This window comes from Mauremys reevesii, linkage group 5, assembly GCF_016161935.1.
Source record: "Mauremys reevesii isolate NIE-2019 linkage group 5, ASM1616193v1, whole genome shotgun sequence".
NCBI classification, from domain to species: Eukaryota; Metazoa; Chordata; order Testudines; family Geoemydidae; genus Mauremys; species Mauremys reevesii.
Genome location: NC_052627.1, coordinates 64,611,412 through 64,638,392, shown reverse-complemented (window position 1 = coordinate 64,638,392; position 26,981 = coordinate 64,611,412). Strand labels below are relative to the sequence as shown.

Genomic DNA, 26,981 nt, shown 5'->3' with positions numbered 1-26,981 from the left:
ATGTGGAGTTTTAGAAAGCAGGTACACATGCCAGGTTGATGTTTTGAAGTCATTTGTAACCCATGAAATCATATTTTAAGGCCACTGGGAACAAATTATTTAATTTGATTTTCCTAACACAGGCCACAAAAAACTCCAGTATAGAAGTGTGCAGCCTAACTCACAACAGCTCATTTTGGAACACTTCAGTTCTGTGTTACTACTATCTTCAGGACTTCTTATAAGAAAAGGAGTTGCTCTTGGAGAAGACATGGAAGATTAGGAAAACTTAACCCCTCAGGTTGAGAGAGAGAGAGAACCAGGCCAAGAGCCCTACTAAATATTGTGCCATGGCAGCCCTCCAACATGCCATATGTTAGGTCCTCCCTTTTTGAAATCCTGTATGTCTGCAGGAGATTGTTTCCGAAACTCTGATGCATGCCACCTCTGCAAAAATTCTAGAATATTGTATATTGTGTGAGGAGATACTGGATGACATCTTGTGTGCATTGCCTGTGGTATCTTTGCAGGGAGAGATTTGGCAGGATGGGATGAGAGGGGTTTCTTCTTTTTTGTTTGTTTTTAAAGTAAGGTACTGTTTTGTAACTGAGGGAAAGGATCAGAGTTTGTGAGGGCAAGTAGGAAATACAGAAACCATAAATACACTTTAAGAAAGTAATATAACAATAGTTTAATAATATAATGAAATTTATACATGAATTTACACACAGATTGGAGTTAAATTACTTTCTTTATACACACTTCCTCTTTATTGTATAGAGTGGAAGCCCGTTGCTTCTAGAGCCACACATAATCAAGGACCAGGAAGTGTTCACAAACTCCTTCCATCTGCATAGGGATTAGCCCATGAAAACAAACTGAAAATCTAAAGATGATAAAACAACCAATTTGAAAACAAATACTACTTTAGGTTTCTATTGTCAGTAACATAATTAAGTGAAAATTGATTGTAAACATTTTTTTTAGTTTAATAGCATCCCTTTAATTGATATTCATCACACAGATGCTTAAATGCCAACTCCCTTAGTAGTATACAAGGCCTTTTAAGAATCATGATTTCCAAAATAACAGTTGAATATCACAATCCTTTTGTGTGCTAAAGATAATGAAAGAGATTATCAATTTAATTTTAGAAGTTCTAATAGTTTATATTTCAGAAGTAGTTACCATGCACACTCTATGCTTAAGATGACAATATTTTCAGATTCAAAAACTGGGAAACTTTTGTAACAACTTTTTTTTCAGGTCATAAAACCTTAAATTTCCTTTAGAAGATAATAGAATGGTTCCTCCTCTTCCCCTGTCCACCCCTCATGTAGGTTACTATTACCAGTTTCTGACTCAACAGTGACATCTGTTTGTTTTTTCAGAGCAAATTTTTTTTTTCTGGTAACACAGGGAAAATTCTGCTTGGTGTAATAATATGCCATGAACATTTATTTTGTACTTACATATTTAAAAAAAAACAACCAAACAAACAACCCCCTCCCCACCACCACTACCATTTTGACTGATGATATGAAAAACTGGGATACTTCATGCATCCCAAAAGAAGTTCCTAGGATATCATATGGAAAAATGGCACAGTCCCAGTAAAATTAAATCCTGTGATTGATTTAGCCATAGTGTATAAGCAGTAGGAAAGAGCAGCCTGTTTTCTACTCTTCTCCCTCTGTTATGGCTCTTTTGAAGATCCCCACTGCCTCCATTTAGTTAAACAGCCACTCCTTGATAATATGGAGCAAGCTAGCAAGGAGAAAATATCAGTCAAAGGGGTTTATTACCTCATAGAGCCAAGCAAGAGAAAGAATATAAGTATCAAACCTCAAAGTTTGTCTGGAGAGATTTTCTGCTGACAGACCAAGTTTTGTTTGCTTGAATAATCCAGCTGAATGCTAAATTCTAAGAAGTACTTTCTTCATAAATATAACATTATCTCACATGAAATAATAATGAAAAGATCTATTAATTGAGTGGCACACTCAGGAAATAAGACAATGTGAACAGTCAAAACTAATCAGTGATAATTACATAAAGCTGTGTCCTTTATTCAGTGCTGTTTGGTACTTCTAGAATATTATCTTTTACTCAATATGAATTTTAAGTACATGCATACAGAGTATGACAAATTAGGGTAGAATAGCTTGTCATCTCCATGTTTAAAACAGAAGTCATATTTTCATGGAACAGTGGGGATAAGAGAGGCTCTATGATATCAGTGAACTTCCTGACATTGCTTCAAGTGATTAAAATACACTGAAGGGCAGAGTTAAACTGATCAGCACAATAGGCACATTTTTGAGGAGCTCCAGCTCCGAGTTTAATGTAGGCATGTTCTTCCCCTGGATACAGATACCATGTGAGTAAAAATCATTCTAAGTTTTACAAAAGTTATAGTAGCCAATTATATAGTGGCTTAAGGCAACTACTAACCAGAGAATATAAAATTGCTTCAGCTATGTGTTCTTGCTTAAACTCAAGCAGGTGCTCTGGCCTATTTTGGATGGCAGCAGCCTGAGTCACATTACTGTAATGTATGAATTTCACTCCAATGATGTCTCTCTATAATCTGCTTTAGAGCTGGAGACTCCGGTCCAGTGAACTACATAATACATTGCAGACTTTCACTAACAACTAGAGCTAATCAAAATGTTTCAATATTTTTTCCTATTAAAACATGCCAGGTTGTTGAAACTGAAATGTTTCACAGAAATGCATTGGTTTCAATGAAAATTTTATTAGGACAATTTCTCAGATACAGTATAGAATTTTGAGTGAAAGACATATCCCACAATAGCCAAGTGATTAGAGCACTTTGGATGTGGAACACCAGGTTCAAGTCCTTGTTCTGCCTGATTCTCAGGACGGACTTGAACCTGGGGCACCCATACCTCAGATGAGTGCCCTAAACCACAGGGCTATTGGCTGTTCTGAGGTGGTTCTCTTGTGAGGTCAACCCCCCCATAAATTTTTGAACGGTCGTGTTTTCATTCTGCATTGGAATGAAAACAAATTTCAAAATTACAGAATTCCTGTTTTCTGGCCAGCCTTACTAGCAACGTTCAACTGTGAATGTTCACAGAGAACATACTCTATGTAATGTTGTATCAGAGGAGTAGCCGTATTAGTCTGGATCTGTAAAAGCAGCAAAGAATCCTGTGACACTTTATAGACTAACAGATGTATTGGAGCATGAGCTTTCGTGGGTGAATACCCACTTCGTCCATGCATCCGACGAAGTGGGTATTCACCCACGAAAGCTCATGCTCCAATACATCTGTTAGTTTATAAGGTGCCACAGGACTCTTTGCTGCTTTTATGTAATGAAGAAAGGAGGTCCTCTGGTAAGGTCTTGCTAAAAGGATATGTTGCATATTTAAACACCTCTAATGTTCTTTTCTTTCATTCATGACAAAAAACAAAAAACAAAACCAAAAAAACCTACATATGGCAACAAGGATCAGCTGACTCCAGGTAACTCTGTGCTAAATCTCTGTGCACAAAATCTCTAACCTATAAAAATCAAACACAGAACCCACCATACTCCAGTGAACCCCAGAAACATTTCTTACCTCAAAGGACCAGGACTGTGACAGAGGGAAAAAAAATTGTTGCAAGGCCTGTATTTTAGCAGAAAGCAACAAATCCGAGACAAAAGGGTGGGGACTAGACAGACCAGCCAAATCCCACTAACCAGATAAAAGAACAAAATGAGAGCACAGGGAGTGGATGCCTTTTTAAAGCCTGGTTCTACTCTGAAAAAGTACTCTAAAACAGTTAGAATTATTTTTTTTGTTTGTGTGTCACATTAAATGTTCACAATTTACACACACACAATTTTTTTCCCTTAACTACCATTCCTACAAACTCACCTGGGCTCTGAGAGGCATGCTGGGTCCTTTTCTTCTTATGGATCATCACTAGTACCAAAGATTCTACAGGTCAAATGATATACGCTTATCCATATTTGCTATTCCCTTTTTCATCAGACCCCACTGGAGTTCCAGAGGTGTAACTGAGAGAGCCTACTTTTTGCCTGTGTGGTGATTATGCATGATAAGCAAAGATGGAGTTTGCTGTGCTATGATTCAGAGGCTAAGTACCAATAATTCAGTTTTCCCCTCCCATCCTGTTTCTGTGGAACTAGAATTCTGAGTTTGAGGATGGGTTAGGAAGTATGGGGAAGACCTCTGCACCTGAACAGAGTTTTTCTGACCATGTAGGTAGATGGTTTCTGAGCTTGGGGCAAGTGTGTGTGAAAGCCAGGGGTTTCTGAGCTCTGGGGAGAGATGCAGGGTTTGCTCTGAGCTTTGGGAAGCTGGGTAAAAAAATATGTGGGGAGGAATTCTGTGCTGTGGGAAGGGAGATATTTTTACCTGAGAGGAAACTTCTGAGCAGTGGGAGGAAGCCATGGGGACATGGATGATGTCTGAACTGATAGGGGGATGGGTTGGTGTCAGCTTGCTGAATAGGTAGGTGTGGGTGAAGACCGTCAGGAGTGAAAGGAGGATAATAGTTAGAGTAGAGGGAAGGAGGGAAAGGACAGTAATAGCGGAAAATAGTCAAGTGAAAACTGCACCTCTGACCTTTGCTGGTCTCTTCAAGTGCATCTCCTCTCAGGTATTGAGCCTCAAGCTTCCACCTGTCTTTCAGAATGGAGTCACATGATTCTCTCTGTCAGACTAGACCCTGAGCTGCAGTGCCCTGTTTATCAGTTGTGATTACCTCCACAGGCCTGACTTAGGTTAAGTACCTGCAGTTCTCTTCCCTCCAAGAGCAATGACAGTGGTAATCAGTGACCTGACAATCTTCTTAAAGCAAAGTATTATTTAATTGGAACCAAAGTAGTTCAAAGAAAAAGATGTGTTAAAACAATAAAGAGACTATACATGTCTAGCTTACTGGGTGTCGTTGTATCTTCCACATGGAGATCCTGGTAAGTCTGGTGATGCAGCTGCCTTTTTTAATTCTCTGCTATGTGGCTTGTACATCCTTTGTCCAAAACACATGCTCACAGCACATGGGCATGGAAAAGTATTTGGAATCCCCTTTCCCTAGGCATGTTCCTAAAAGTCCTGCTGACTCATAGGCATAGCCCATGGCTTCTCTCAATGGGTTTATTGTACAGCTGATTTGCCTTTGTTGAGCCATCAAGCAGACTGGAGAGTGAGATGCCTGTCGTTCTGAGGGTGTCACCTAGATGCACAGCACAAGTTTGAGATATCAGTATACACACATATTTATAACTCATGATACAGAGATGATATAGACATATAAATAAGCTCACCATATTTAGCAAATCATAACTTTTCTAATGATACCTTACATGGCATATCTTGTATAAAATTCATTGCAATTTTGTAATCTTGGTATCAATAATATTATAAATGGTCACCCATATACCATACAGCTTGCACCAGTTTCCTAAATTCCACCTGTAAAACAACAAGCAGCCAATGCAGATTACTGAGTACTAGTGTCATGTACTCATAGCAAGATACGTAAAGTGACAAGTGGGACACTGTCTTCTACACCACTTTCAGTTTTCAAGTAGAAGTAAATTATAGCCCTATACATAATATCAAGCAATAATCTAATCTTCAAATACAAAGGCACAAATGACAATGTGGGTCACATCCAAGAGTAATAATTGCATGTCATGACTAGATGCAGTTTAGAAAAAAGTCGTCCTGGTCACTGGATGCACAGCTCTTGCTACACAAACAAAACCCTAAGATTGAACTAAAAATGTTAACACCTCTCATAATTACTGTAATAGATGCTTCTGAAAATGGGCAATTTGGACTGTCATTGTACTCTATATGCAATTACTAACAGCAATAATAGAACCTAGCTCTTCATTACATAATTGTCTCTCTTTGATCAGCTCTTATACTAGTCAATAATTGCCTTTGATTGATTGTTGTACTAGAACTTGCTTTTATTCTGGTATCATCTGCTTTTGATTTCTCTCTGGGGTGGCATACAGTGTATTTTAAGTGCATTTTTTATGGCACTCTAATGTCCTGTTATCTGAACTGGATTTTTAAGAGAACAATCATGGTATCAGCATTTACCTGTCATTAATGAGAATGAAGATTCAGTCTCCTCCGTGATTAAACAAAATAGCTGGTTTGATACTTTTTGCCTCCCATAGACAGCTCTAAACTTGTCACTGCAGCATCTTGCAGGAACTCTCGGTAAGCTATTCTCCTCAACCTCTCTTAAAATATCCCCCTCCCTCTCACACACAATGCCAAAGATCCATTAAAGAAGATAGACCAGAGATTCTCTCAAACGCTGAAATACACTCAGCACAGGGGGGAGATGAAGATTCATCAGGTTACTGCTTCCTGATTCTCTTAGCCTAATCCTGATGTAAGTGGGCCATATGCCAACTGAGTATCGAAAGAGTGGAATGGAGATATGCCCTGCCAAGCATATTCTTCTGATGACAAGAAGTGGGGACAATTGATATTGGAGTCACCCTAACTGGTTTTATGAGAATTACCCAGCATCCTTAGACAGTTGCAGCCCAAATGTGTCCACTTTGCACCAACTTAAGTGGTGCACAAGTGGAGCTGAGAATCTGGCCCAATAACTCTTCCTAGATTGAAAATTAATGTTTACAAATTTATTGCTTTTGTGACAATGTACTTGACCCTAATGAGGCATACAAGTCCATTTATCACTAGCAGATTTGTGTTTGGCACAGTTTTAGTCAATCAGAGGCCTATTTGATAACTTGTTTTTCTATATATGTACATTCAAACCTTTCAACTCCTGATTGCTTTAGGAAAGATTGCTGTAGTCCCACCAACCTATATTGTCTTCTGTTGTTGCACGTTTCTAGGCTTTGAAAGTCTTTGTTGTATTTGGGAAAGTGGAAGGAATACATTTTCTTCAAAATTTTTCAAAATTTTCTGTACTCTAATTTAATTTCCATTGTATTTCTTGGTGCTGAATTACATATCAGACAACAGAAGCTATCTTGGAGAATAATACAAAACAACCACATATGCTATTAGGTAACAAGCAGTTAGGCATTTTAATATGAAAATGTTTTAGTTCAAATTAACTTATTGTGTGTTATGAAAATATGCTCCCTCTCTTTCTCTAAATACACAAAAAAGGAATGTAATCACTTTAACAGTGCAGCACAAAAACATACACTGCAGTAGCAAAATTAAAAAGAAAGGTAACAAAATATTTTTGCCAAAATAAATCATGTCAATTAATAGAACAATACAGACCTAGCCGGCTTTGTATTCAGTGCCTTAAAATCCATGGGACATATGAAGAACATAGAGAGGAATATGACTTTTATGTTAAAGTTATCAATCTTTGAAGACATGAAACATAACAAGGAAAACTTGAATATGTTTCAATAGCTACATTGCTATAACTCTGCCAAATAATTGTCATAACTGTTAATCTCCTGTTGTAAATTTGAGGTTATGTCTTGTTACTAAAACTAATGTTTTAAACTTGGCACTTTTATTCCAAAGATTTCACATCACTTTATGATGAAAAGTAAATATTGTCCTCACCATTTTGCAGATGAGTAAACTAAGGAGTAGAAAAGTAGTGACTTGTATACGGTGGGACCTTGGCAGTGGGGAACCAAACCTAGGGCTTCTGATTTCCAAATTGTGTCCTAATCCTGTGGAACCTGTCCACTAATTAAAGTGGAACTAGAAGATGTAATTTAACAGTGAGAGCAAACTTCATGAAAAATAAACTTATTTTCTTTATAATGTCCAAGGATAAATATAATCTTATTCCTGCAACGTGTTGTTTAGTTTGTTACTTTAAAACATTACATACATTGGGCAGTGATTGATGGTTTTTTTGTTTTTTCCATGTGAACAGGTAGAGGCAAAACTAACCTCTCTCCCATAACTACCATAATTAAATGTAAAAATTAGATGCAATACAAAGTATACTAATGCTAATTTTGAGGTTTAATGGGTTACAAAACGAAAAGTGGTATTTCCTTTTACTTAAGATGAACCGCAGGGCAGGGAAGGCACACACAAAAGCAAAGCTATAGATAAAATATTAACCCCAAAGTCTGCTCTTATGTATACCACCAATGCCTATCTTAAGTTACTCAATTTTCTTCAGCATATTCTGGTTTGAAATGTAGATATTCGATAGTTGCATCAGCTCTGTTGCCAAGGTGAAGAACACAATTATTGTAATGCTACTGAAGTAATTATGATCACCTTGTTTTTAATCTTTCCCTGTAGGATTTTGGAGATGACGGGTCCTTGTACATTACTAAGGTTACCACAACTCACATGGGAAATTACAGCTGCTATGCCGATGGCTATGATAATCTCTATCAGACTCATATTGTCCAAGTAAATGGTAAGGAAAGATGTTCTAATTGCCAGTCATAGGGCAGACTCTGGATATTATTTGGTAGATTTTTTTTTCAGTTATTTAACTTTATATTACAGCTGAATACAATAGTAGATAGAGCTAGCAATATGTTTTCGTCAATAGCTTTCCTTCTGTATATAAGATTGCAGGAAAATAAAATATAATCACAGTATTTAGTGATCCTACATAAATAATATTTATTAAAAAGAATAATACAAAACCAAACAATTTTTCTCTTAATATTGTTAATGCACATTATTACCATGCTATTTGTACAATAGGTATTTATGAAAAATGTAATCTTAAATAGCAACATAATCATTATACTGTACAATCTGTAAAAACGTGTTTGCAGCTCTATTTCTCTGAAAAAATATTAAGTATAATAAAATTGCAAAAAAACCCAAAAAAACACATTTGTTTTTAAAAATAAAAGACTTAAGTGTTGAGCTTCAATTAATTTCCATGAGAATCATTGGCTTTTCTATTTTTTTTTAAGAGATCAAAGCATCTGTTTAGGTGCCTAATTGTGGTTTTTGGAGTCCAGATTTAGGCTTCTGGTTTTGAAAACCTAGTCCAAAATGTTCAAAGCCTTTGTCAGCATATAAAGCCTCATTCCTGTATTCCTTACTCAGGGAGAACCTCAACTGAAATCAGTAATAGTATCCTTAACATCTGCCCTTCCTTTGGCTTGCAAGACACTGTCTTCTCCTCGTTCTCCTCCCACCTCTCAGGTTGTCCTTCCAAGTTATTTTTGAGTGATCATCCTCCACCTCTGTTAGACTTTTGTCTGGGTATACTGGAAGAAAGACAAGAGACTTTTTGCAGCATGAGCTTTCGTGGGTGAATAACCACTTCTTGCATCTGAAGAAGTGGGTATTCATGTTAGTCTATAAGGTGCCACAGGATTCTTTGTTGCTTTTACAGATCCAGACTAACACGGCTACCCCTCTGATACAAGAGACTTTTTATGGCTTTTAATCAGGCTGCAACTTTATTAAATAGATGTCTGGGACTACCCAACAGATAAGTGTACAGTGCAGGCAAATCCATGCTTATTTAAATCAATTTTCTGGGGCTTTCACCAGCCTCCCTTTGTTTCCATCCAGGTCCCCCAGCTGATCCATGGCTTGGACCTTACTATCCACCAGCCTCGTAAGAGGGTTTAGGAGGGCTATGAGAACGGAGGGGGTTTGCTCCCTGCTGTACCAATCATAGGAGTCCCCGAACCCCCTTCCCCATTCTGTTCCTTTATCCAGGACCTCCTTTTAAGTCCTTTACCAGGCCACTTATCTGGTCACTGGCTGCCCTCCCTATGGAGTACCTGCACTGAACATCCACCCAATATTACAAAATAAGTTGCGACATATGGCCTACCACCTTTTCTATTCACCATAAAAGGTTCATCCTCACACCTGCTGTGAGGAAGGTGAAAAAAACACACTCCACCAAAGTCAATTCCAGTGGTGCGGAAAAATTCCTTCCCATCCCTCCTTTAAAAGGGGTGACTAGCATAGTGCCCACAACAGGTCCTATCCCAGCCTGCCATTCACCTCCACTAGGGGTGTGAGGGTGGGTGTTGGCTCCCTTGCTGCTTGGACATAGAGACTTGCCCCACCCAGGTTTCGTACCTTTATGCACATTCCTGGGGTGGTGGTGGGATTAGGGGGGAGTCATTGCTGCAAAGCACCTTTTGCAGAAGCTTCTGAACTTCCTCTTCTCCTTCCCACTCCAAAGCAGAGATGCTTTCTTTGGGTAAGCCCAGACAAATTCTGCCTCCATTTAGTTGTGGTGCAGTCATTCATGGGGGCAGGGGCGGCTCTAGGAATTTGGCCGCCCCAAGCACGGCAGCATGCCGCAGGGGGTGCGCTGCCGGTCCCACGGCTCCGGGGGACCTCTTGCAGACGTGCCTGCGGAGGGTGACTGGGAGGGCGGCAGGCAGCTCCGGCGGACCTTCCGCAGTCATGCCTGCGGGAGGTCCACCCGAGCCGCGGGACCAGCGAACCCTCCGCAGTCATGCCTGCTGGAGATCCACTGGTCCCGCGGCTCCGGTGGACCTCCCGCAGGCATGACGGCGGCAGGTCTGCCGGAGCCGCCTGCCGCCCTGCCGCAAATGCCACCCCCCTGCATGGGGGGACTCAAGGGGCTCAGTCCATGCCTCCCTCTCCTTTTCTGTTTTATCTTTCTTTGAAAGACTTTGTCTGTGCTCATGGCTTCAGTTTCCATGTTTATGATGATATTTACCTTTCCACTCCCAATTTCAATATTCTTCATCCACTCCAATATTTTTGGTCAGGATTAAAGATTTTAAAGTCTCTTTCTCTGTAATCTGGCCCTAGATGTCTGGACAGCAGCCAAAAACTCCTTATCTTTCTGCTGAAGCCTACTCCATTCTCCCAGTCTTTGTTACTGTTGGTACCACTACTGTTCTCCTTGTTAGCTAGGCCCAAATTCTTGTCAACTTTGACTCTCTCTGTCTTTTCAGATCCATTAAACATGTGTCCACTCCCTGACACTTCTTCTCTCAACTCTACAATATTTCCTTTCCTCTCTGTCCAGACATCTGTGATTCTCATCCATGCTCTCATTATTTCCTCCCTTGATAATGAAAATCTTCTCACTGGACTCCCTGATATCCACATTTGTTCATCCATAAAAAATACACCATTTCCTTGCCCTTCAGTCTGCCCTTTGTATTCCCCTGGTAACTCCACTTTCTCCATCACATCAAATTCAAGATTCTTGTTATTGCCCTAACTTAGTTTCTTCATGATTAGCAGCAGAGTCCTGTGGCACCTTATAGACTAACAGACATATTGGAGCATGAGCTTTTGTGGGTGAATACCCACTTTGTCGGATACATACATGTATTCACCCACAAAAGCTCATGCTCCAATATGTCTGTTAGTCTATAAGGTGCCACAGGACTCTTTGCTGCTTTTACAGATCCAGACCAACATGGCTACCCCTCTGATACTCTTCATGATTATTCACTCTCACATTGTCTTCCCACTCCCTCTGTTCCTTCAGTGCTGTCAGCCTTGAATGCCTGTTTGTCCAGATCTTCCACAAGTGTCTCTGTATTTTCTTCCATGCAGCCTGTTGCAGGTTGAATGCCCTTCCTGAAGTAATGCATAAAACCACAAACCTTCCTCCTTCCAATCTCTCCTCAAGCTTTGATGCTAACAAGAAGCCAGACAATTAACTCTGGCTAAACTGAGGAGGAAATAGAGACACCTGGTATTTATTTAAAGATAAACATTAAACCTGAAATTTGAACATAGAGCAAGACTATGTAACTACATGGACATATTAGTATTATCCTTATCGTCATCCTCTTCCCCCACCACTTATTATGTCTTGTTTCAGATTCAGCTATAAGCTTAGTGGGACAAGGACCATGTCTTCTATGTGTTTGCGTAGTGCTTAGCAGAATAGGGACCCTATCCTGATGAAGGGCTTTTTTGGCTGTTACTATAGCACAATTAATAGTGTTATGCAGTTCTTAATGTATGGCATTTGGACCCAATTTAGCACTCCTTCCTCAGGCAAAACTCCTGTTGAAGTATGTGCAAGCTTTGCCTGAGTAAGCAATGCTAAATTGTTCCTAAAAATTATACATCAATGGCCTGATTATCAAAGTACTGAGCACCTGCTTTGTTGCTGCTATTGTTGTTTATTACTTATATTGCTGTGGTGCCTAGAAGCCCTAGCCCCATTGTGCCAGGCACTGTACATGAATATAAGAAAGACATGGTCCCTGCCCTTAAGAACTAAAGCAAGAGACAACAGATGGATACAACAGATAGGCAGGAAACAATGAGAAGTAACTTCTTCAACACCTTTGACTTCAGTATGATTCATTGGTGCTCAACACTTCTGATAATCAGGCCATAAGAAATGCAGGACACTAGAGATGGAAACCATGTCATGCTTTTCTTGGCTATCTTCAGAAAAGCACTTTTCTTTCAGAATGCGTGCTTATATAATAAAACATCCACAGCTGAAATACTGATTTTTGTACACATTCTTGCAGTTGCAGGATATGTCCATCAGCATATTACTGTTACTGTTTGTTAGTCATTCGGAGCATATTGTAAACGTACATAGTGCTGAAGGCAATAGCTGCCTGTGCTACTATCTGTCACTATCAGATTATTTAAAGCTACCTAAACAAATTGACTACTCCGTATTTTTTCTGCCCTGGCAGCCGCTGGTCTAAGAATCAGTACTGGAGTGAACCCTTCTCTCACAAGTTTGGATACTGTTTTTCTTTAGCCTGTCAGATCTAGGATCAGGTTAAAATAATTCCTGATGGGCATTTAATGCCTAGGTTGGTGTGTCATCTTATTATATACGTGAACTGTACCACTATGTATTTAATGTAATAGCAAGAGTATTATATATTTGAAGACACTGTTACACAATTATTTTGTTTCTGTGGTAGAATTATCAAATGAAGGTGCATGCTGATTAAACCATTAGAATTTGTATGTTGTAGTTAAATGGGAGAAAAACATAAAGTTGAATGTTCTGGTCAAATGAACAGCACTTCCATAGATTACATCTGTACATCTAAACTGTAATGTTCCTAGAATGAGACAAGATAGTCAATACTCATATAATGACACTTGTCTAACAGAAGAGTCAAAAGAAGATTAATGAGATAGTGAGGCTTAGTTGATGTTAACATCTAGCGTGAGGGTACTTTGAAGACACTTTAATTAGATTTTAAGCACTTTTGCAATACACAGGTATGTTAATCCATATTTTCTCAGAAGTGTTTTCTATATATTTTGCATTCACCAGTTTTCCCAATCCTTAAACATTTAAAAAAAATATTTTACACTTTGGCTTATTTGGGTATATCAGGATTAAATTCTAATTTTCTGAATTGGCATATTAAGTGTTAAAAAAATTCAGTGAAGCCCTTATTTAAATAATATAATCACTGCATAAAAAGAATTTTTAAGAACAGAATACATTCTTTATTTTTTTATGTAAATAATGTTTTGAGTAAAAATTAATGATTTTAAGGCTTTTCTCATACATATGGTAAATAGACAACTCATCACAAAATAATGTTGGTGCAGGAATAATTATTTTACTAATTAATTCTTTGCACTTATATAACACTTTACATTGTCAAAGTGTTATAGAATCACTAGATAATCCTAATAAAAAAGAATTTTAATTCTTACTGTTGAGCATAGGATTGATCCCTTTCATCAAAATGTTTCCATGGGTCCACACTCAGTTTTCTCTGGTGAAATGAAGCTAAATTATGTTGCCAGCATACAGTAAGTAGATCTGTCACTACACCTTATGGGCCCAATATTGTAGCTATTCGCTGTGTAATTGACAGTGCATGACTGGGGCCCTGTATTAAATGAACATATGTCACATTTGGAATTCCTTAAAACTCCACATGGAAAATGTAATTGTTAAAGAATTCTTCCTCATGATATGGATTATTTCTAACCTGAGGGACTAAGATACAAGACTAACTATACCTATTCAACAAAAATGGCTAAAGATTTGGCTCCACACTAAATGAATTATTCAGCATGGGAACGTTTCTGGCTGGTCATTGAAGTCCTGCTTGACAGTGGAGAGCTCATGTAGCTGGGTCTTTCTAACTCAATAGATCATTCCCCACAATTTTGAATATGTCAAAAACTGAAATGGGGTATTCTTAATTCCTTAATGAAATATCTATTTTTAAAAACTTAATTTTTGTCAACAAAATTTCTCCTAAAATTTCTGTGATTTGATGCTGATGAAATAGAGGGATTAATGTGGCCATCAAATTTGGAATGGATTATTTAGATGTTGGAGTATATTTGCATGTTTTTAAGATCTGACATGTTTTTATGTTGGAAATGTTAATGGTATGGGAGGGGTTTTTGTTTTTGTTTTTGTTTTGGTGGCAAGAGATAATATGAAAATCATGAATAGAGGAAATCGGTGCTAGGACAATGATGGGGTGGGGAATTGATTGCTTTAATAATGATTTAGACAAAGAGGCATTGGCTAGTTCACTAGGCCATAACATATTTATAAAATCAGCCCCATAATTTTTCATTGGAGGCTTGCTTTAATCACAAAAGAACACAGTGGAAATACAACACCACAAATGCAGTGGTGAGTTACCAGTATTTTAAAGACATTTGTATTTGTTCCATTGAGCCTATTTGTAACCCTTTTTACAGCAGCTGTATGACTAAACTGTGGAAGAACAGTGGCAGAATTCTTTAAAAAAATAGAAAATAATGACAGCAGCAAAAAACTTTTGAAAAAAAAATCCAACTTTTTGATTGGTTTACTTGTGAGTGACCTTATGATTCACCTCCAATTCATTCTTGTTTTCTCCTGGAATAAAACAATTGCAGTCGGTCAGCTATTCATCCCAAATATCCCCAACCCACTGCTCTCAAAGTACCTACATCATGCAATTTTCCTACTTGAATCACAACAGTTCAGTTAGTTCTGAAGATAACAGATCACACTTTGATGCTAGAGGAAAAAAAGAATAGATTGTATCACAGAAGAGTTACTTTACTTCCTTGCTTTGGGATGCTATGCTTTATTCTAACTGAATGTATTTATTAAGGACCAGTGAGGAAAATAAATCAATCTTTTTGTTGTTGTTCTTCGGGATTATGTTAGTGTGATATGATTAGAACAATTTACAGTAACCTGAGGTTTCAAATGATGACTCTACTACAGCTGACACATGCAAGCTCTCAAAAGTGCCCTGGGAAAAGCATAATGTAGATATCTTAGAAATAATTGCATTTGGGTTTTCTTTTTCTCGTTACCTGAACATTTACCATGTCATCTGAGTATATGATGTTGTTCTTACGGATCTATTCTCTCCATGCACATGGACGTTAATTTTACTGATTCTACTGGGAGTTATGTGCACAATATCTAGATGAGACCAGATCCTTATTTATAGCTCAGTTGTTCTCACATGTAAATGAAATGACCATAAATATATTTGCATGGCTTTTCCAAAGGATAAATTCCAGGACTTTATACCTTTTGTGATTAAAAAAGTGAAGGATTTTACCTGTTAATTCAGGCTTTTTTTTAAAAAAAAAGCTGGAATCGAAACAGTTTGAATTCCATTGTGTATTTTACAGAATAGCTAAATAAGTCATAACATAACATGGTATTTTTATCTCTGCTCGTTAATATTGATTTTTTTCCCCAAAAGCCCCACTGACTTCTATGAAGCTTCCATGCATCATGATTGCATGTGTTCTCTTCATGCCACATTTGGGTTCTGGACTAAACACTCTTCAGTGAGGTTTTATTTTACTACTACAAAGGAACAATCAGTGAGCTAGCTCCTTAGTGGGTGTAAATCAGTACAGCTATGCAGATTTACATCAGCTGAGGAACTGGCCCATTGTATCAAGTACCTTTTAACTTGAACAGCTTTTTGCATCCAGGTCAGATATTTCTCTTTAATTCTAAAAGAAAAGATGATCCTTTAGAGCACTAGTAGTTTCCAGTTCATTTTAGAATTACTATTATTTTTTATTAAATGGATTTCATCTCATTTGTAGTGTTTATTTTTCTCTGGGAATAAGGATCCACAACTCTTGCCTGAGGCATCATTCCTAGAAATATTATATTACTGTAAGATTTATTAGCTAGATATAGATTTCTTCTGTATCACATTAAAATCAAGTAATTGCATGTACTTTGATGGTCTTAGTTGCAAAGAGTGTAGGTCAGAACCTTCTTTGATTCATTTAATTTGGCAGGGCTCTGATGAGGAGACCTAGGAACCTTATCCTCACCACTTCTGTCCATTATAAAACTTTTGGTTCAAGTATTCAAGCATTTGCATTTAAAATAGATCATTAATGAGTGCTTTAGCATGCAGGCTTAACATATTCTTTCCATGAGCATTCTTGCAAGTAGAAGTCAATTGTACAAAAGTTCAGATGGAGAACACAAAGGGGGCACAACCACAGCTGTTCCAAATTAGTTATTAAATTTGAGCAAATACTCTTAGGGTGAAGCACATTTCTTAGGGCGTATCACAACTATACTGCTTCCCTTCCACATATCATCAGCAGAGCATGAGCTCTGGAGTCTCAGCACTGCAACACAGATCACATGGGCTAAATGACTAAACAGCAGTTATGACATAATAGCAGATGTCCACAGGGCATAACTCACTAGAGGAAGATATAAAATTAATTGAAATAGTGTACTATATATACACTAGTAATCCCATTTTACTGACAACATAGCCAAACACATGTATCTGGCAGATTCTACCTGAGAAGCAGAATGGATAAGATTAAGACCTCCCACCTTGTGTAATCTTACTGTGGGGTGTGAAGCTTGTTCAATACTTTTTGAGAAAAATACTGAATTATTAATCATTTACCAGAAGTGGTAAGCTTAGAATGCATGATCTCCGGTCCCCAGCCCTGTGCAACTTCCTTAGGACAAAGGATATTTGAAGGAGATAGAGGAGGAAGAGGTTCAACTCTGTACAATGCTTGGAATATACTCAGATGAAATAGTGATTTTATCAATAGGTCTTAAGCAAGCTCTAATGACATTAGTGCACACTGCAAATGGCAGTTTTTGATATCTTAAAAGTCAGCTGATTCTGAATGAAGTTTCATGGGGAAAGTAAAGGTGTCTCCCTGTTGCTAGGACTACTCCCTTCCAGATTTAAAGATTTATAGGGAAACAAGGTTGTCTAGTGCTTAGAACATTGGATTGGCACTCAGGGGTCTATTCCTGGCTCTGTCAGCGGCCTATGGGTGACCTTGTGCAATTCTCTTAACTTCCCTGTGCCTTAGTTTCTTCTTACAGTATGTGCTTTAGACATATGACTGTATATGTGTGTATTTTATTATAAAGTATTTCATAATAATTGACCTGAGGCTATCCAACTAATTGTACTTAAGTTCCAGAGCCAAAACACCTGTTTAAATGATCTCCAGAGGTACAGGCCACACTAATCTGCTGTTCTAACAGTGCCTTTAGAAAAAAAATAACGATAATCAAAAGCACTTGTCAAGGTCTTGTAAAGGTGCTACAGTACATGTTTATCAGTGAAAGTCTGCTATGTAACATGTCACTATTGGCAAAAAAAGGATGTGATATCACAGTGGGCATATTCCTATTAGTAATCAATGACTAAGCAAGATTTCTTAAATCTGCTAATTAGGTTTTTTAAGCAAAAGTAATTGGTGATTTTATCTTTAATTATGCATTAAATAGCAGGAACTTTGAGCTTCTTTGTAAAAAACAAGTTGTAATGAAGGTTAAAGAAACATACCTCCCTTTTCCCCAAGTTTTATTTCCTATAATTAAATAGAATTTGCAGCACTTAACTGGTGTCACAAAACACCATTGGAGAGATAATAAAGTAAGATAACTAAATTAAAAAAATAATCCCATTCCAAAATAATCAGTTAAATATTTCAAGTGTTATCAAACTGTTTACAAGAAATGCGCCACCATGTTGTCGCATTAGGATCCTGTTAATAAAGAAATGCCTCAGATGTCTGCCTACTAAGAAAGACACCAATGAAAGAAAAATCTTGATCTGTTACTTCCTGGAAGTGTCTTAGAACAGCTATAGGCACTCTTCCATTTCCTAAAAATAAACAGTTCTATTAGCTAAACAGTTCGACAAACTCCTATACTTATTAATATATCAACCTGACTACAGTAACTCCTCATTTAATGTAGTTATGTTCCTGAAAAATGCAACTTTAAGTGAAACGATGTTAAACTAATCCGATTTTCCCATAAGATGTAATGTAAATGCAGGGGGTTCGGTTCCACGGAAATTTTCTGGGGGTAGACAAAAGGCATCATATACTGTACAGTGGTTGGGAAGTGCCCCTGGCTAACCCCACACAGGCACAGCCCACTGCAGGCAAAGATGCTAGGAAGCACCTTTGCAGCAGCAGCTTCCCCGGAGAAGAACAGGCTCGGACTTTGCCGGGAATGCTCCAGGCCTGCCTCTTCCTGTCCCCACTCCACTCCAGGCCACCTCTTCCCACCCCCACTCCACCTCCTCTCTGGAGAGAGGGGAGGCGGAGAAGCGGAACTTGTGCAATGATCCCTTGTAAAGTCACTGCTCTTCCACAGAATCTTACAAGCAGGCAGCATTGCTCAACTTTAAACGAGCATGTTCCCTAATTGAGCAGGAATGTAGCATTGAAACAATGTTAAGTGGAATGACGTTAAATGAGGAGTTACTGTAGGTCTATTAAAATTTCTGTTTTTCTGGCTGCCTCCTCCTCCTTCCCCCACCCCTCCTACTATAGCCATGAGTTCCAGTTCCCTCTACCTGATGAAATATGTAAGAGCTTCTGAAATATGCAAGATGTTTAAATACTAATCTACAACTAATGTACTCAACCAGTATTTTTATTTACAATAGTCCAACTGCAAAGGTTCAAAAATTAGGAGTCAGAAGTGAATTTAAAAAAAAAAGTGCATTTTAGTTCTGTCTTTTGATTTTTGAACTTTCCCTGCCCACCCCTGTGTATCTCCTGCAGCATGGCCATGGCTGGCCTGGGTCATCTGACTTTCAGAAGAGTGGGTCTCAGAGTCAGGGCTGCAGTCCAAGCCCAACCAGCTACACTGCAGTTTTTAGCCCCAGAACCCAAGCCCCACAAGCCCAAGTCAATTGACCCAGGCTCCAAGACTCAGTGCCAGTTTTTTATTGTAGTGTATATGTACCCTCAAGCTGTACCTGGCTGGAGCTCAGCCTTCCACAGCCCTCTGACTTCCAGGGCCCCAAACCCGTCTCCCAGTCAGGATCTCTATTAGGAGCATCCTGCTCACTACAACTCTTCTGTCATAACTTCCTTAATCTTAGGATCTTCCCTGCACTAGTCATTCATACTTGATACCATTTCCTAAGCTTTTGGGCTCCTCCTGCTCTTTATTGGGCAAGCACCCTGATCGCTCTCAAGTGTGGCTCATTCTGTAATCAGTCTTGACGAGCTCCCACCTGTAATGAGATCTGCTACAAGCACAATGAAACTGAACAACCATCACAAATGGGAACCCCAAATCATTTTTTAATTAGAGGATTTCACTGTTAGCATCAAATACTGTTTTTTTTCCTGTGACTTTAAAAGTTATATTTTACAGATGTCATACAGTAGTTATAGATTATACTATAGGTCTTCAGGTAGTATTTAACTAAGTGATAAAATGAATATAAGCTTCTGATTGCAAAATTGCCATGAAATATGATTTTTTTTCCTGCTTGCTGCTAGTGGAATTTTGGCTGTATCAGTTAAATGTGTAAAATATCGATATCCAGTATTTCAGGAAAAAACATTCCCAAAAAACCTCTAAAGGGGCAATATGAAAAATGGCATATACCTTATATGTTAATGATTACAATACTATTTAGCGTAGTGAAGTATCGGTGGATACTGTACATATGGTTGCTGTTTTGACCCTTTAATTGGATCATTCAAGAGTTATTCCTTGACTTTTGACCTTTCTGATATCTAATAATGAGCTGGCAGCGAAGGTGAAGTAAAGCATGTTGTGGCATGGTAATGGAAGGAAGCATCTCTTCACCATTTTTCAGTAATTATTTTAGTGTTTATTCTTCCTTTATGTTTAAATACTGCCTGTTACCATAGCATTTAGGCACCATAACAGCATTTAAATGTACATAAAATAGTACTTAAGAACAACCAATTTAAATTAATGAATGATGGGGCATCCAAAAGTAGTGACACATTAAGAATAACTCCTACACTGTGGATTGTGTTGGTAAATGGAAGAACACAAGGCATGCACACAGAGACCTTCCCCTTCCAATATATACTACTTCCATTTTATCCAGATTGAGCTTCTGCCAGTATTCTGTTATCCATATCACTACCTCCAGTAAGCTCTGGGAGGGCAGAAACACCACCGCATCCAGATTCAACAAAAGGAGATGTGAAGTTAAATATCATTCCCATATTAGCAATACTGCAGCCTAAAATGCAGGGGCTCTCAATTTCTCTTTTTATAGAGTGTCTGATGGATGCCCCATGGAGGTCTGCTATCCTGGCATATTTCAGTCCCTCTTCTCCCTTTATTCTCCTACCCTTTATGCCTCTGTACTCTTTCCATTTAATCTTTTTTCTTTTATCATTAATTATTGTTATTAAATTGCATACAATGTCTTAAATATGCATGAGATTTTTCAGAACACGAAAAAAGTCATGCCCCAAATATCTTATGATCTACGGCCCCAATCCTGGAATTGAATCCGTGAAAGTAATTTTCTGTGTCCAACCAGAGACACGTTGACATCCATGAGTCTCTATGCAGGGATAAGGATCCTTCCACATAGATCCACTTGCATGTTTGGGGTCTAAACTTAAACTTAGAAATAATGTAACAAATGATAAGAGGCAAAAAGGAGTGGAGGGTTGATGGAAGGCAGGTTCAGAGCAATATAATAAATTTAAGCAATTGCTTCAATTTTTATATGTTTGTGTCTTGCATGTTCAGGTTTTATTGTTATGTCTTCTAAATGTTACTTGTAGTTTATCAGTAAAGCTGATTGGAATTGTTTCTGTTTTTTTTTTCTTTTGTGGGAAAATGCTGATTTGTTGAAACTGAAACTTTTTTGTGGAAACAGTTGTTTTGATGATGCTTTTGTTGGGAAGATGTCTCGGGTCCAGGAGGGTATCTCTGGGAAAGGAGGAGAGGGAAGAAGAGAAAGCAAAGATCTTCTGCTAATAGCCTGGTGGTTAGCGCACACACCTGTGATGTAGAAGACCTGCATTCAAGTCCTTGCTCTGAATCAGGTAGAGTAGGGACTTGAAACTGGATATGGCTCTCTTCCCTAGTTTTTTTCAGTAAACATTTCCAAACATCTGTTTTCTTCCAATATGCAATGAAAACAAAAATTGAAACCTTAAAGTTTTTTCACAAAGCTAAATTATTTTTATTCAGCCAGCTTTATTTATCAATTAAAATAATTAGGACTATAGGAATTTTTGTATTGGATCAGACCCAGGTCCAACTCACCCAGTATCCTGTCTCTTGACAGTGGCCAGCACCAGATGCTTTAGAGGAAGGGACAGGAAATCCTGCAATAGGCAGGTGTGGCCCGATCTGCCCCTCTTGAAGGTCTCTTTCTAATTCCTAAGAGTTGAGCGTTGACTTACCATTCAAATATTTTTGTTAGCATCAACTGTTTTAAGCATGGATATTTTTGTTCATATAAAATGGATTAATGCTCGTTGCGTGGAAAAAGTGCTCTGTGAGGTGATGGGGTGAAGGCTGAGAGAGGGAGATGCATGACAGTATAGGAGGAGGATGGAGGAGAACGTTTTTCTAAGAGTGTAAACCAACCAAAAATCTGAAGTCAAACTGTGAAGTGTAGGTAAAACATGATCAGAATATTATATAATATTATATAATATATATATATATATATATATATATATATATATATATATATATATATATATATATATATATAACCTAATGAAAGATGCTGGTATATTGCAAATGGTTCATACAAATTCCTGCTCTTCAAAGGAAATATATATAAAGAAATCAATAGCAAATCCTAAGAACAACTGAATTAAAATTCAGAATTGTGCAGTTGCACTGTTGACAATGGAAAGAGGGATTTATCAGAATGACATTCCTTCTCTTTCAGAAATTGACTTGCTGTAGAATGCAATGCCAGATGCTGTTAAATATGCTGGTAATATCACATTTCCCTTTCATTATTTCATTATATATGGCTTCAGGATATTTAGAATCAACTGCTTGGAGAATTTTTTTTAATGTAATAATTTTGCTTTTCTTTTGACTAATAATTGTTTTCTGTATTCAGTTCCACCAGTCATTCGAGTCTATCCAGAGAGCCAGGCCAGGGAGCCTGGTGTGACAGCAAGCCTCCGATGCTACGCTGAAGGTATCCCAAACCCACAGCTTGGTTGGCTGAAGAATGGAATTGATATTACTCCAAAGTTATCCAAACAGTTAACCCTTCAAGGTAAAAAGGCATACTTACCATTGTCTACGGGCATAGACATGTTTTTAGAAAAAAAAAAAACACCAGCACTACAGAGATTCTACAGTGGAATCTGACCTTTTATGCTGCTTTTATCTCTCTGCTTAGAGAGACATTGTGCCATTAGGCACAGCCCTGAACCAAGGAGGGAAGTGTGAATTGCACCACTTCAGGAGACACTGCCTTAGAGGTACCCTCTGAGGCACAAATCCCCCCCTGCTTTCCCTTTGCTTGAGCAAGGGAATGGGGAGAGTAATTGATTCTGGCCTGTACCAGCAATGAATTTCAATACCTGCATCTGTCCCCAGTCCTGCACTAGAGTTTATCTAGTCCACTGCTTGCATCCGAAGAAGTGGGTATTCACCCACGAAAGCTCATGCTGCAAAACGTCTGTTAGTCTATAAGGTGCCACAGGATTCTTTGCTGCTTCTACAGATCCAGACTAACACGGCTACCCCTCTGATACTAGAGTTTATCTGTGTGGGCCAGCACAATGAAGAAGTGAGCTAAACTTCTCTCACCCTGTACCAGATAGAAAAAGTGATCTTAAATCCAAGATCCATGTAAGTGAAGGGTGATGATTCTTACTCTCCCTTACTCCCCTAGACAGGTCTGTGTAGTACAAGGCACAGTCCAGATGATAGTTTAATTGCAATTCAGCACTAAAGTTTTTTACTTGGAACAATTTATGCTGTTTTTGCCATTTACCTAATTTAGGAGCAAATAATATGTTTAAAAAAAGATAGCCAGGAATCACAGTTATTGTTTTTATTTGTTACACTAGTGTAAATCCAAACTCATTCTATTGACTTTAATGGAGTTTTTCCAGATTTACTCCACCACAAATGAAAGCAGAACTTGGTCCAATGTTCCAAATTCATTTTTTACTCTAACTCCATTGAAAACAAAAGAGTTTACTTTAGGGATGGATTAGGATTTAAGTGAATTCTGTAAATTTTGCAGTTTCTGTTAAGACCAATAAAATCTGTTCACTGAGATAAGTAAAGAATGACTAGAACAGAGCATTAATCAGTTATATTTATTTCATTATAATGTCCAATAAAGTCATTGGTAAAGGTGTCTCGTATCATTTTGTGATGCATGCTGTAAATAAAATACAAGCAAGGAGCTGAAAAAAGACTCTGCCAAAAGCCATGCTGAAAATATATTATTTTAAGATTTAAAAAACACCTTTGCCTGCTGGACAGGAATTGGCAATACACAAAGCACTAATAGAATTGTCGAGCAGTATTAGCAGTTTCCTCTGTAGATTGAGTAGAAGACTTCAAGTGTTAAGTATCTGAATTGTCATAATCCTATTTTGCAACCTTTACTCACAATGGATTTGTCTTCACAGCACAGTTATCTTGAGTTATAACTTGAGTGTTACCCCAGGTGAACTCCTCTCCATACAGAAACATCTCTAGCTTTTGAGTTAAGTGGTGCTTTAAACTCAAGCTAGCTAGTTTTTGGGGGCAGGGCATAGGTAATTGTTAAAGCTCTGTTGCTGTTGAAGCTTGAGATAGAAATTCAATGTGGATGCAACAGCTGGAATTACAACCATTCATCATCAGCTAATACAATCACTCTGTGCTGGTAATCAAGTCACTCTGTTTGCTCTGAAATGTGGCCAAGTTAGGCTAATTTGAGTGCAGTTAACTCTAGAGTGCTAACTCCAGCTAGCTGTGATGCGAAGACATATCTGATGAGTGGTACTTATTCATGTGAGTAGTCTCATTGTAGTAAGTGGGGATACTATTGTGAATATCTGTTACTTGATCTGAAAAGGGGTTGCAGAATTGAGGCATTAGTGTGCATCCGCAGGGTTTGTACTGAGGCAGCTAGCCCATGCCTCAACTCTGCTAGTTTTAGTGCATAGGCTTAACTAGGTCTGTCTACCCACGCTGAGAAGTAGTTCCCAGCTGCAGTGTAGACTTGCCTTAAGTGATTGGAAAAAATCCTCCCCTCTGAGAAATATGCAGGTGTGAGTTAGCAAGAACTGTGCAGCATTTTTGAAAATATGTTTTTTTTATCTTTTTGTAGAAGTATTTCATGACAAAGTGTCATGATTTTTATTTTGAAAATGCGCCAAGGCCAGATTTTGGCACCCTTACGCAGGGTGAATAGTATCACAGTGTGTGAGTAGTTCTATTAATGCCAGTGAGGCTATTCAAGGAGTAAGGTACAACTCAATAGAAATAAGGCTGTCAGAATACAGAGAAAACCCTCAAAGTTGGTTTTAGACAGCACTAAAAATGTGGATACCACTTTTGGCTGGAAATTGGACAGAGGGCAGGCTCCTTTATGAGATTTCTAAAAGTATTGAATCTGGTCAGTATTTCAGTGCTTTCTGTCATAGCCAAAGTCATGATACAGAGACATGCAAAAATGAAGAAAAAAAGAAAAAGAAAAATAATCAACATTTTCAAACTCCTAACAAAATTTGCTTCTGGTTCATTTCAAGTTTAGATGAAGATTCAGGTCAGGTCTTATCATACTGAAGCAGCCTCCATGTTTCCTAATGTCCAGAATGCAGTCTCACATAATACTGCGCAGATTTATTTATGTATGACTTTCCACACATATGTTATCCCCAAATACTTTAAAATGTTAAATAATTGATTAAAAACAGAGGGAGGATATAAGTTCCCATATGTTTTCGTTTTAATATTTAATACAAATTTGTAATTAATGGCAATCTAGTTCTCTAATATGAAAGAAAAATCCCAAGACAGAAAGTCTAGTTCTGGGTCTAAACTTTCCCAAAGTTTGGAGTGGGGTCAAATGCTAGGGTTCAGTTTTGTCCTTAACTCTAAAACAAAATTTAAATAATCCTCTATTTCCCGACATGAGATTCAGTTGTACTTAAAGTTGCTTTGATGGATCTAATTTTTAGTGTATTTTTTAGTCATTTAGGTATACATTTCCAAAAGTAATTAGTGATTGTGATTTGTGCCTGATTTTTTTTCAGGGGCAGATGCACAGAATTCTTGAAAATCAGGCCTTTTTAAGGTGTTCCAACTTGGGAAATCACTACAATCACTAATTACTTTCTGAAATGTTTGTGTTTTTAATTTATTTACTGCTATAAGATAGTTCTTGGGCATTGATAAGAGCTTTGATTGAACATCCATTGAAATGGATATAATGTAAGGATGCATGGGAGATCCTATAGCTTTTAAAGTATACAGCTGTATACTTATTTCTATATTAGCAACTTGTACTTTATATAAAGTGTAAATTAAAGGCCATTCTTGGCCTCTCTCTCTCTTTATTTAAGTTCAGTTTTACCCACTTAATCCTAAGGACTTCCCACTCTTTCATAGGAGAGGGTCCCCCAACGCTGAGAGTTATTATGTTGTCAGCAAAGAGCAACACCTGCATTAGAAGGCTGCCTTAAACACAAGGCTGTCCTATGTTTTGCTAAGGAATTGGGGGTGGGGAGGGGAGGAACACTCAGACTTCTAATAACAGACCTGGTAGCGGAAAGGGCCAGAGAAGCACCCAAAAGATGCACAGCTGGTCAAGATGCCATGAGAGCTCTCTTGAAGGGATGTGTGGGGAGCACTCTTGCAAACAGAAGCATCTAAAGGAAAGTGCTTTTGTGAAACAATAAGAGGAAGATGAAGGGAATGATCCCATGGATCTCAGGTCTGTCTGAATGCAGGGTAAATAGCTCGTTGAGCTCTCTTCTGTTCCATGTGCAGAGATTCTTGTTGCCCATCCTCTTCTTGGATGATCTGCCACTTTAAGGGACCCTCCACAACTCCATTATTTTCAACTTCAAAGGTAGGGCATGGGGCAGTGACTCCTCTAGACAGAGAAGTGTCTGGGGAGTGAGACAGTGTGGATTTCCTACCAACAATATACCAAAGTGCATCTGGGAAAAGAGCACAGATGGGAAGGTAGCTGATAGCTCTGTGCAGAGAGTGTTGCATCTACCCTTATAAATGATCATCCTGAGCTCTAGTAACCACTTCCATTCCCCCAAAAGACATACCCACTTTCCCGTTGAAGGAGCATTTCATTCCCTTCTTCAGGACCACTGTTCATGGGAACATACCTTCTGGACTCTGACAGCTCACTTGTGCTCTTGAGGATTGTGATAGGAGGTCTCTTCTGGCCTTAATATTAGATGTCTAGAGATAAATAAAATGAGGAGAATGATCTTTGTTCCACGAAAACATATTTCATGCCTTCTTGCTAATACACTTTATTAAAAATTAAATTATGGATAATCTTAATACATTTGTCCTATATCCTCCCTATCCTTTACACTTCAAATCAGCAGTAAAAAAAATGTAAAGACTGGAACAAAAGAAAGGTGCTCCTTGACAAGCTATATGCCACATCCCTGAGTCCAATTTTGTCCATATACAATTGTAAAGACTGGATTCTTAAACATAGATTCTGAATTTCAACAGGCACATTTTGCACTTACAGCAGAGTGGCACTCCTATAACAAAAGGGTATTTGTATGAAAATCATACGACACCTATCTACCCAAAGTCCACATACAATTTCCCATTTGTACGCACAAATATTG

General features: G+C 38.1%; 1 protein-coding gene across 6 annotated transcripts in view; it reads left to right on the top strand.

Annotated features, from left to right (window-relative positions):
• The window catches only part of FSTL5 (follistatin like 5), an 879,952-nt gene that overhangs the window by 761,434 nt on the left and 91,537 nt on the right, over positions 1 to 26,981 (top strand). For all 6 annotated transcript variants that reach the window (XM_039541912.1, XM_039541914.1, XM_039541911.1 and 3 more), the window contains 2 exons: positions 8,253 to 8,373; positions 22,256 to 22,417. In XM_039541912.1, the coding sequence (XP_039397846.1) occupies positions 8,253 to 8,373; positions 22,256 to 22,417 (283 nt within the window). The remainder of the gene's footprint in view (positions 1 to 8,252; positions 8,374 to 22,255; positions 22,418 to 26,981) is intronic.